The 12258-nt window shown below is 32.6% G+C and overlaps 1 protein-coding gene across 1 annotated transcript in view; it reads right to left on the bottom strand.

The window, feature by feature from the left end:
- Nucleotides 1–12258, bottom strand: part of KIAA1549L (KIAA1549 like) — a 109192-nt gene that overhangs the window by 14076 nt on the left and 82858 nt on the right. The window contains exons 16-18 of the mRNA XM_070957499.1: nucleotides 8824–9174; nucleotides 6313–6410; nucleotides 4887–5035 (exon numbers count right to left, since the gene is read on the bottom strand). Coding sequence (XP_070813600.1) covers nucleotides 4887–5035; nucleotides 6313–6410; nucleotides 8824–9174 — 598 coding nt within the window. The remainder of the gene's footprint in view (nucleotides 1–4886; nucleotides 5036–6312; nucleotides 6411–8823; nucleotides 9175–12258) is intronic.

The following is a 12258-nucleotide window of genomic DNA, read 5'->3' on the forward strand; positions in this document are numbered from 1 at the left end:
TTCCTCCGAACTTCACAGGTTCATGACTTCTTAAAAGCCACATGCAGTCCTATAGTGCTTCTTTCTGCCTTTTTTTTTCTAAAGAAAGAAGCCGAGATCTGCCTTGGAATTACAAATTGATGTATTTGTAATTGAAAATGTTTATGTCAACTTTTGAAACATCAACAATGAGTAGGTTAAAATGGAAATATTGTCCAAATATCTTCCAACCACTCCATCCCTGTTAACTTCCAATATTTATTTAAGCCATACTCAAGCTACGCATTTTTTTCATAGGAAAAAAATAAAAAAAAATCTTGTTGAAAACTAACACTGATTGAAATTACAATTAAGAGATTAGATAACCTTTATTGTCACTTTTTCTGTGTATACATTAGCACAGATTAAAAATGAAATTCTGATGCCCATTCTATTTTCTCCATTTTGATGTTATCGGCCTAAACAACAGAAGTCAATGTATGAATCTATGTGGGGTGTGGTGGAAGCAAGAATTGTTTTACAAAGATTGAAAGGTATGCAGAGCTATAGTGAATTAGGTTAGTTGCATTTTCTTTTTTATCTCATGAAATTAATTTCTTTGGCTTACTCTATCTCCTTTTCTATGTTCTGCTTTTTCTGAAAGAGTAAAGTGAGATGACTATGTCAGCATTCAGCATTCAAACAAGAGGCAAATTAAAATATCTCTAGGATTCTCAAAATCAGCCCCTTATTCTTAGGGCATATTAACCTTATTCATTCATTTGTTTTTATAAACCAACATTGATTTATTCCCAGAAAATAAGAAGCTAGAATATTTTTGCAAACATGGAGTAATGCTGAAATATCTACACAATTCTTTAACATATTTATTCCTAAGAAAACTGGCAAAACTCAATTCAGGTAGTCCTCATTTAGCAACTCACTAATTTAAATCATTCCTAGTTATCACTTAGTGGTGATTAAGTGGTGATTTACAACAAATCCTGAAAGCAAAAGGAAGTTGAAGTCACAGTTTGTGACTGTGTCATAAGCACAGTCACAGTTTGAGTTAGTGACCACTTCACTTAACAACAGAGTTGCCAGTGCCAGTTGTGGTCATTAAATGATGACTACCTGTATAATTAAAGATTTTTCAAATGTCCACATGTCAATAATAATGTTACCCATCTCAGTTAAATCTGAGGTAAGATTAATGCACATTCTTGATTAAAATCTGAGCTTTAATTATGGAGCTAGAGTCAAATTTATTTAGCGCATATACTTACTAAAGTCAAATAGTGCATAGTAGTAATAACTTAAGTTTTCTGATTTCAGTAGATCTAATTGAAATTGGTTCATCATATTGTTTTTTTCTTCCATAAAACTATAAATGTCAGCATTCTATCTTAGTGACAGTATCTTACATTCCATCTTTTCAAAAGAGGGCCCAAAAAATCTCAACTTGTTCTATTATCAACACACTATTGATAATATATAAATATATCATAGCAATAATGCTTTACTAATGAGTCACACACTGATACCTCTGCATCAAAAATATCCATTTTGAAGTATCACTCTTGAAATTCTAAACTGACCAACATTTAAATACTTAAACAAGCAAGTAATATGCATTATTCTATCTTATTTTTAAAAACAAACCAAAACTAAGAAATTATTAGTACATGGTTTCCAAAATATTGTGTGAAATTCAAAAAGGAATATTCTAGGTTGAGTTACCCTGCTTTCAGGCAATAAAAATTAGAACTGAGAATAAAGTAGCAAGAATAAAAGGAGGAGCTGAATGGATAAATTATTTCAGAGGTTAGGATAAAGTGATATATCCTAAAATGTAGGTTAAAATCACTGTGCTTGGAAACTACAGAGGGTGAATAATCTATAACAATTTTGTGCAATCCCATTACAGATCAGTTCCAGAAATGTTTATTAAAGGAGTATTTTTCAGAAGCAGCCTATGACATGCTATCTATGGCAGAAGACTGCCCAGAAGCACTATAACTGATGATTGATTATTTCAATAAAGAAAAAAAAAAGTTTCAAAGCTAATGAGACCTATGAGTAAAAGAGCACACAAGCATTAAGCATCTCTTGCCAACATGCAAACTGTGCCGAGTGGCCCCACGGAGACTATTTACATGCCTAAAGTTAAGTAAAATTCTTCAACGCGCCACTGGATCATAACCTAAGGCAATATAGTGAAACTTCTTTCAAGCCCTTTGTTTTTAAAGATGGAAGAGAGAGAGAGAGAGAGAGAGAGAGAGAGAGAGAGAGAGAGAGAGAGAGAGAGAGAGAGAGAGAGAGAGAGAGAACTTATCCCAATCATTGAACATTGCATGTTCCATTACTTTTCATGAAAGTATACTTTGTATAAATATAATACTATATTATACCAAGTATAATTATATTTAGTATAACTATAATGCTATATACAAGTATATAATGCTTGTATATATAATTATACTCCATTGGTTCCATGTAAGCACACTTAAAAGTGTGGCCTAAGCTGCTTTTATTTATGTTGTACTTTTTAGGGAACATCTGTTTAAGAAAAAGCTATTAACTGTTGATGTATTGTTACACGCTGATCTTACAAAGACTATTAAGTTAGGTTTTTAAAAATATATTCCATATGTAGGAAACATTATAGTAGCACTCATTTTTTATGTTTTCATATTTAAAAAACAAAGGGAAACATTTGTCACATCCAGCAGTTCATTCAGCCAGTGTCATCGCTCTTAAGATTTTTCCAAATTTAACAATTAAGAGAAGTCAATTCCTCCTCTTTAATAAAAACTTCAAGAAATTTAAAGTAATGATACATCTAATCAGTAGAATAGAAATGTATATTCCATTAGTTAAGTGCTTCATAAACTTCATAATACATTATTGACTATTTTTTTATTGTGGAAATCAGATTAATGGCTAGAGATGCAATTTCATTCCACTGACATTTACTGCTAGTAATATCATCTAAAGAAAAACCATCAGAAGAGAAGTATTGTTATTTCCTTTGGGAAGGGGGAAAGGCAAATGTTACAATAGCAGATAAAAGCCAGGGCAGGAATGTCCAACTTTTAGACTTATGAGCTTCAACTCCCAGAATTCCCCAATCAGCCATGCTAAGGTTGGACACCTCTGATCTAGGACAAAAGGATTTGGAAAGTGCATACAACAGCCGCTGCCTGTGTTTGGACTGGCACCCATGGTATTTGAACACAGTATGTATTAAACCACAAAATGTAAAGGAGGAAAATCCTAAGAAAAATTGCAGTACCAAGTAATACTGTTTAATCAATAAGCAAGTTAGCTGTTCTCCCTACACACTTTTTCCATTCAGATTTATTTATCTAAATTGGTCATTGAAGAGTAGGAACAAGCTTTTATTTTAAAAGCTATTATCTAATTTACAAAGTTGAATTTTCAAGAAACACTTCAAAGAAAATTGTTCCAAAACTTTGGGGATAATAATTTACTGTTTCTTGTCTACCGATGAGACTGAGATAGGGAAAAAAGCAAGTTAGAAGAAGAAGAAAAAGAAATCTACACCACACCTTTTGCACATGATTAAACAGCTAGTTGGCTTACCTTCCTTTCATCATACAGGCTGTATCAGTCAAGTTAAGAATAAATATTTAGTAGCAGAACCCTTTTAAAAAAATCTGCTTCTTCTAAATCTCTTTATTATCCAAGTAAGCACATTAAACAAACTAGCAACACAACTATTCTTTCTTTGAAAATAATACATTTTTCATTAGCTGAATTATTGACCAATCAAAATGATTTTCCTCTGAAGTCTTAACTCATGAGCTGCAATAATATGTAATATCAGAAACACCAATGAAGTGGGAGATCAACTTTACAATGTAAAACAAGATATACTCCCAACTCATTCAAACACAGGCATATACAAACATTTAGGATGTATAAATCCAAAGTATCTGATAGACTGCAATCTTTTGTTCTGTTTTTAAACTAAGAATTATTTTGATCAGTTGGTTAATAATTCTACTGAATCAAAGAAATGTCTTGAGATACAAGTCAATGGTAGAATACAACCACTAATCTTCTCATCCTCCCAAAGTCTTCGCAAATAATAATATAACTACTTTTCCTTTGCATGTTTCAGGATCAGTCATTACTGTCTTCAATTAAAGGATCTCAGGCAGTATGAAAAAAGATGTCTGAAATCTTGGAGAGCTGCTGACAATCATACCTGGAGACAGGTGAACTGATTTAACGCAGCATGAGGAAGTTTCATGTGTTACCGTAATATCATCTGCTGAAGCTCCATGTGGCAAATACGGCTGCATGTATAATCATAGTCAGTTTATTAATGACAAATGGAGTTAATCTGAATAGATTTGCCATATCGGAAACTTCTCGATTACCAGTTGGAATACCATCACCAAATTCACTTTTAAACACTTTGCAAGGACCTAGAGCTTGGAAGCTGTAGGCACTATGAAACAGCCACATGACATTTACCATCAGTTCAGATTGGCTTCAATACACTATGCCGAGAACAGCAATTTCCCCTAGCTTTTTCTAAAAAGTGCCTGGCTTTTGAATCTACACACATGCATTTAGCTCAAAAGTAATCACTGCAAAGAAAAAAAAAAGACTATGTTAGCAGTTCCAATGTCCTGTCTTAGAAAGATGCTAATTCCAGATGCTTCAAATAGCGAGACCATGTCCTTTCTCTCCATTCCTCTCCTATGTGTTAGAAATATACTTCGTGTGATAAATGAAGGTATGTGTGGGGATCCTTTTATCAATCCTCCTCCTCAAGCCTTCAAGAGAACCATTAACACAGTTTTAAACAAAGGTATTTGTTAGATCTCATACACTTGTCTCTATGCCATACAGACTTAGATGTGGTCTCTGTTTGTACCGCATGCGTTTTTCACCTGAGTAATTCAAAGCTGATTGATCCAATGGAGCCACAGTTACTGGGGCTTTTGATACTGGGACAAAAGGGACATGATCATGTGGCTGTATCTGTTCAGTCCCACTGGACTCTGATACTCTTGTCTTGCTGCCAATATCAGAAGTTGACCTGTACAATACATATTGGAAACATTAGTCATATCAATGTCAAATATACCTTGGTCAAAGTCTAGAACCCTTTTATTCTGGAGCCACACATTTAAGTACTTTGATGTAAATGATCAAAAAGCAGAACCACTTCATCCAGAGCAGCAGGATTTCTTTAAAAGTTTGTGAAAGATGATAGAGAAAATATTATCATTTTGACATTTCTTACTAATAGCTAATCATATCAGCTTTGCTGACCACTGCTTCAAACTAAGTTTGCTTTAGGTAATAATTTATATATCTTTTATTCTGTCCTGCATTTTGATATGTCAATGTAAACACAAGAAAACACCTATATTGATGTAAATAATTCTAATTATAACAGTTAAAAACATTAATGTTAATGACATACCTTTTGTTAGATATTTGCTAGATGTATGCTAAGCTTACTCTTATTTTCGTTCTATCTGACAATGAATGATGAGGCTGGCTGCCAGTGCTCATTGATAGTTTTGCACAACTATGATGACATCACTGACAGCCAATGAGGATAACTCAGCTGCTTCTGTATTCTTATACCAGTGCACTGTGAAAATACATTATTCGTACTATGTGGTGGCTTTGCAGTATATTCCAAAGTGGCTTTTTTTTTTAAAAGCAGTTTGTCAGACCAAGTAATTTGTAAGACTGAATCACACAACAGCAATCAGCTACTCATGCATGAGGTGCATTATTAAGTTAATCTGATCTGAGAATAAAAAATTTAAAAGGCATTATCCACAATAAAAATGAACAGAGAATTGTGCACTAAATATTTAAAGTATGTTAACAGTATGTTAAACCTATCTACATTTATTATGATTACCCAATTTACATAAATAACATTATAGTAAAAATGTTCTAAATTTTTCTTGATTGCCACCCCCCTCAAAAATATTAAATTATCCACTGATCTTGTGCTGTCTGTATTTGATTATTTCAGAAAAAAAAAGGGTGTTCTATTAATGATTCAATTATTTTATAGCACGGTCACCCTGAGATTCTACCTTTGTAATCAAGGATTTAAATCATGGTTCAGACAATACTAGAGAATAGATTTTGCATATTTTTACATATCTAAAAAGTTTGTATCCAAACATTGATATATAGTTTTAAAATATGTAATCATAACATTATACGTGAAATTATACCATTTGATTGAATTTCAAAAGTATATGTTAAATATAAGGAGCTAGCTTCACAGTAGTGGAGCTGAGCTTCAGCATTAGTTACTAAGAAAATTAGAAATTTCTGTAGTACCTCCTAAGAGAAGTTATAGCAACAGGTCCTGTTCTGGGAGGCACAGGAGGAGGTGGAGAACCCATCACCATTTCAGGGAGTGGAGAAAACCTGTATGCCTGGGAAGAAATCAGAGAAATTTCCTCAAAAAAAATTTCCATTATTAAAATAACACTAGAATGTCTTTCCCTGCATTATAGAAGAAGTCCGTTTGATTGAATCCCACAATAGATTCTATTCAAAGGTAGTGGTCTCAAAAGCCTAATAATTAAAAATGTCTTCAAATAATTAAAAAGTAAGCCTTTCAATGTGCTCAAAAGTTCTCATTTATTAATTTTGTAAAATGTTATACTTATATAATTTTACCAAGAGTCAATCTTTTTTCAAGATAAGAACATTTAACATATATAAAAATGAGTTATAGTTCAATTCGGGGAGCCCCCATTTTCATTCTCCTTATTTGTCAAAAGTTAAATCACAAATTAAGTTTCTTTGGGAAAACCCATGAAACATTATGAGTAAGTTATATTTGTTTTAAAATGCTCATAGCAACTCAGATTAAATGAGTATGGATTCGTCTTTTGCACTTCTGTTTTTCTTACGTCAAATTTTATACCATAAATATTCTTAATATTTATTCATATTATATCATTTTTTGGTGAATAGCTTTTTGTACAAGTTGTTCTAATTGAAGAAACAAGAGATCACAATAAGCATTTATTTTTCCATTGCTTGCAAGCATACACTAATATGAGAAATAAATTGTTGTATGGATGTAGGATGAACTGATTTCAATACACATGTCCAGTAAGCAAGTTTTAAATCATGTTGCCTAATAACTGGAACCTGAAAATAACACATGAATAAATTAAATCAATGGTATGTAGAAGGTAACAATATTGATATCTCATAAACTAATTTCAAGTCATCTGACAAGATTGCTGATTCTCATATATTTAACAAACCCAATAAAATAAACCAGCATGAGCAATGCTGCTTTTATATTGCTGAAAAATAATAAACCATTATGGTAACTAGGACTTATTTTGGTTTGGACAGACTGAGAGTTCCATTTAGTTACATACTTGAAATTGTGTAATTCTACATACATATGTATATATTTGTGCTATATTTTATCATAGATTTTAGCATTTATGTCTTTTTATAAAACCGCAACATTTTCTATTAGGATATGAATAATAAGTTTTTTTCTTACATTGACTGGCAAAACTTTGTTCATTTTACAATTTCACAACCTAGTTTTAAACAGACACACTGAAGTGTTTCTCATTCTTCCTTTGTCAGAGAAGGAAAAGATCTAGTTTAAAACTGCATATCTATGACTTGGTTGCTAGTCATTCAGGATTAATGAGCCTTAGAATTTATGCTATACTGTGATACTTAAAAGTGCTTCACACATACAAAATCACAAAGAAAACACTAGTTTGTAATATTCTTGTCTCTTTTTTAAAAAAATTCTAATCATCTGCATCCAAAACCACATCCCACACATTTGAACAAATAACTTTTATTTTCTCATTATCATAAGGGAAATTAATGGCATAAATATATCACAAGATGACCTCTTTTTTTTTTTGAGTGAAGGAGAAAGACAGTAACTGTTTCAAATACATAATTAAAATATTTTATGATTCTACTCATAAGGCAATATTTTCTTGAATATAATTAAACATATAATAGAACATGTATCCCACGTCTTTGAATGCAAAGACACTGCAGGCATAAATTTTACCTGTCTTATCTTCATAAGGTTGATTTAACATGGAAGTTTTTTTGTTTCTGGGCTCTTTTCTGGTAGTATATATTCATGAACCCACTCCATGCCGCTAGTAATACTGCATAGAGTTTTTGTGAATGAGTCTGTCAGTCTATCCCTCTTGCTCCCTCTAACTTAGGATAGAGCCGTGGTGCTCAGTGGTTAAAATGCAGCATTGAAGGCTTCTTCTGCTGACTGCAAGCTGCCAGCAGTTTGGCAGTTTGAGTTTCACCGGCTCAAGGTTGAGTCAGCCTTCCATCCTTCCAAGGTCAGTAAAATGAGGACCCAGAATGTTGGGGGCAATATGCTGACTCTGTAAACCACTTAGAGAGGGCTGTAAAGCACTGTGAAGAGGTATATAAGTGCTATTGTATTACTGATACTCTAGTCTCAGTTAGAGGAACCAGAACAATGAGAGGAAGCATATAACTTCCAATATTGTCTATACCTTGAAAAATACTGTTTACGTTTACTGCATTTATGCTATTAAACTCATACCAGGTTAATTGTCTAGTTTGGTAATCCATCTTGCACGAATATGTAACTCCAAGATCACACACATAACCTTACACGAAATATACAATGTGATTTTAAAGACAAGGTTCTTAAAAGGCATGTAAAACACTGTATGGCATATACAAAGGTTCTGCAGTGAAATGGATACATATTCAACCAACACAAACGGATTTTCCTTGAAAACATATGAAACAAGCTCACAATAGCTCTTTATGTATCATATGTAACTGATCACTTACAGGTCGTGGTAAACTGTACTGATACACTTCTGGTCTATATGTTGGCACCCACTGTATTCCACCTCTAGGCCGAGACATGGTACCAGGAGCACTGGTCACAACTTCAGAATATGGCAAATTCTGTGCAGAATTGTAAGTGTCTTGTTGCCTGTTCTGTCCTCCATGACCTGCTGAAGCCAAACTAAAGGCTTCCTCTAGTAACATGTGCATCTGTTGCCTAACTTCATCAATAGATGGCTGAGAACTCAGAGTTGAAGTCTCTGAATGGCCTTTTGCTTGATGGGCTCTGGTATAATTTCGAGATTCATTGACACGGTCAATATTTGTTTCTTCTATCATTTCAGGCTCAGTCTGTTGGATAAAATATAAGCGTTTAATGGAGATTGTTGCAATCATTTTTTATGATGGTGTTCATACATGTGTACAATGAGCAGATATGTTCACTCATCATCTTAAACCCCTTTTATGAGCTCTGTTATTTAACAGATAGCAGAAAAAAGCTATGTCCTGTGTTAGAAAAACACTAGGACAGCATCCCAAGGAAGCAAGGAAATCAACAAGTACAAGAGATCCCAAGCTTGCTTTCATTCTTCCTATTCAATTCTTAATTGCCCTCCCCATTCATTATCATCATTTAATTAGAGAAGTGATAGAGATACGGTGTTGGATCAGGTGCATATTTCCATTCAAGCATAGAACTTATACTGGCAACAGATCTTTACCTTTGCCCCAGTCTTAGTAAGTCACTTTTACATTTTTATAAATGCCACAGTCATTGTTATTCATTATTTGCTTTAAAGAAGAAAATACTTAAGAGAAATTATAATCAGGCAAAGATGAATATAGACTGTTATTAACTATTTTATATTAATAACTAAGAATGTTTTGTATTAAAAGAAAAAGAGAGTAGCTATCTAGCTTTGATTTCAATGAATTTCTAGCTGCTTAAGAAATCTATATCCTATAAAGATTACAAATGTTACAAGTATCTGATAAAAATACCTATTTTATGCCTTAATATTCTCTACATCAAGAGTCACAAGTACTGTCAACGAATTCATAGTTATGAATAGACTTAAATATTTAAAAAGTTTGTATTTTCTCAGCTTTCAGCTAAAATCAGCTTTCTCTTAAACTACCAACACAAATTGTATTTCATTACATGTTTGTATTCCATTTTTCTCTTTAAAAGGAAAGTTCAAATCAACTACCATTAACATATAAAAGTCAATAAACAGCAAAGCTGAATAAAATAACTTAAAAATCTGATATTCTTATCTAATAACTAGACAAGCGTTTTCAACTTGGAGTCTCATCATCTTGAAACCAATTGGAATTTAATGTTTCATTCAAATTTCTTGGCAGTAACACAGAAGTGGTTTGCCATTGCCTTCTTCTAGATTTACTTCTTGTAATTCTCTTCTCCTAAGTGTATTGATTTCCTACATACTTGCACAAACTCTCTTGCTCCCACTCTCACTAGATTATTTAGTTTCACTTTTTCCTTTGTATTTTACAAGCAAGGTGTATACACTTAAGTGTATAACAGGAGTTCCTGCTCCCGCCCACATTACACCCTAAATCACTAAAGATAATGAGGCTTCCCACCAGATCAAAGTAGTAATTCTAGAAAAGTTAAAAATTAAACTACACTTGTTAAAGGACAAGAGATTCATTAAATAAATAGGTGGCATTGACTACTTTGTAGGATCCTCTTTGCAGGCATAAATAGAACAACATAAGAAGCAAATCGGCTTACTGGAGCCATAAAATGCCTCAAAATCCCACAGAGGCAAAGAAAAGAGTTTGCTTCCATGTTGTTGCTGATGGAAGACATATTTATTTGATTTGTGTAAACTGATCAAACCGCATCTAGTACTTAATTGATTTGTACTTGTAATGACTTTTTAATAATTGGTTGGGACCAATGAGTTATGGATTTGTGTCCTTCCAATGATGAAAATGATTTGATAATTGTGCTCTAGTCACTAGTTCTGAATTAGTTCTGTACCACAATCATTATATCCTATCCTATAGTAAAAAGAAATTAGAGATATACAGAAAGATGAATTAAACATAACAGAAATGAAGCATGTACAAACCAGTGTCCTTAATATTTAAATTTGCCTTTATAACAATAATGTAACACAAATACAGGATGATCCAATTGCAAAGGAAACATGCACAAGGGAATACTGCAGTCAGGGAAATTCTATATATGAATAACTACAGCAAATCCAGCTTTATCTTATACCATAGATTGTTCCTTTACGTTGCTGCTACAATGAAGCACAACAAAGCATAGCACACTATAAACCTAAATGCATTTCATATTATGATTTATGTACTGTGACACATAATGTGAAAACACAGACAATCCTTTCACAGTTGATGTTTCAGTTTTCTGAATCCTGACAAATATAGCAAAGAATCACTATACTTCAACAGGCAGCAAGATTATTTATTACCTCATAAGCATTACTATTATTATTTTTTATGTATTTGGGTTCTGGAAATCAGAGAAATGTGATCAATGTAACAATGTAAAAGGCAAAAACCAAATATAAATCAGCCCTCATTGAAGAAAATGGCTGATGAAAGCTGGTAACAACTAAATAGATCCATGGCTTGACTTCTTGGCATAGTTTCAAATACATCTATGATCTAATTATGACATAATTCCAAATCGCCTTAGAAACTGGAGAGAGAAAAAAATTCCTAGATGTCCTTCTATAGTAAACAAAATGCTTAATTACTTTTATCTCCATTAGATCATGGTAGCAGTGTTTATACTACGGTGACATTTGATTTACTGGATCTTAATAAATGGTCCTTGCATGAAATGGACCATGCATGTGATGGAGCAAATTTCCCTAGTAATTTACATCATTTGCGTAATATCAATCATATCTATTGTGCCAATTTATGGCTTTTACATAATGACATCATTACTCAACTGTAATATTTTGCATTATTTTAATAATAATGTTATCATGAAAATAACATAAATCACTGTGATGATATGCTTCCTTATTTAATAAACAGTATTCCAATTAATCAATTAAAATGGAATTTCATTGTATATTTAAACACAAAAGGCAATGCAAAGAAAGAAAGACATTTTACTATTGCAGAGGACTATGTCATAGCAATTTTGAATACTATAGCTGATAGGGCTTTACATTTTGGTCTCATTGATAAAATATATCTTTAATAGTTTCATACCAGTTTACTTATCAAAGTTTGTGACAAAAGACATTAAATACTGTAATATATTAAAATTCTGATGTTGAATAACTTGCTCCCATTTTCTCCTGTCTTTCCCTCAAACTTCTCCATGATTTCGATCAGTGTTTCTTAACCTTGTTTTCTCTCAAGACCCTTCCAACTTTTAAAAATTATGGAATATGGCAAATGAGTTTTTGTTTGAATGAG

This window comes from Pituophis catenifer, unplaced genomic scaffold (assembly GCF_029215685.1).
Source record: "Pituophis catenifer annectens isolate HBS135680 unplaced genomic scaffold, rPitCat1.0.hap2 SCAF_1, whole genome shotgun sequence".
In the NCBI taxonomy this organism is placed as follows: Eukaryota; Metazoa; Chordata; class Lepidosauria; order Squamata; family Colubridae; genus Pituophis; species Pituophis catenifer.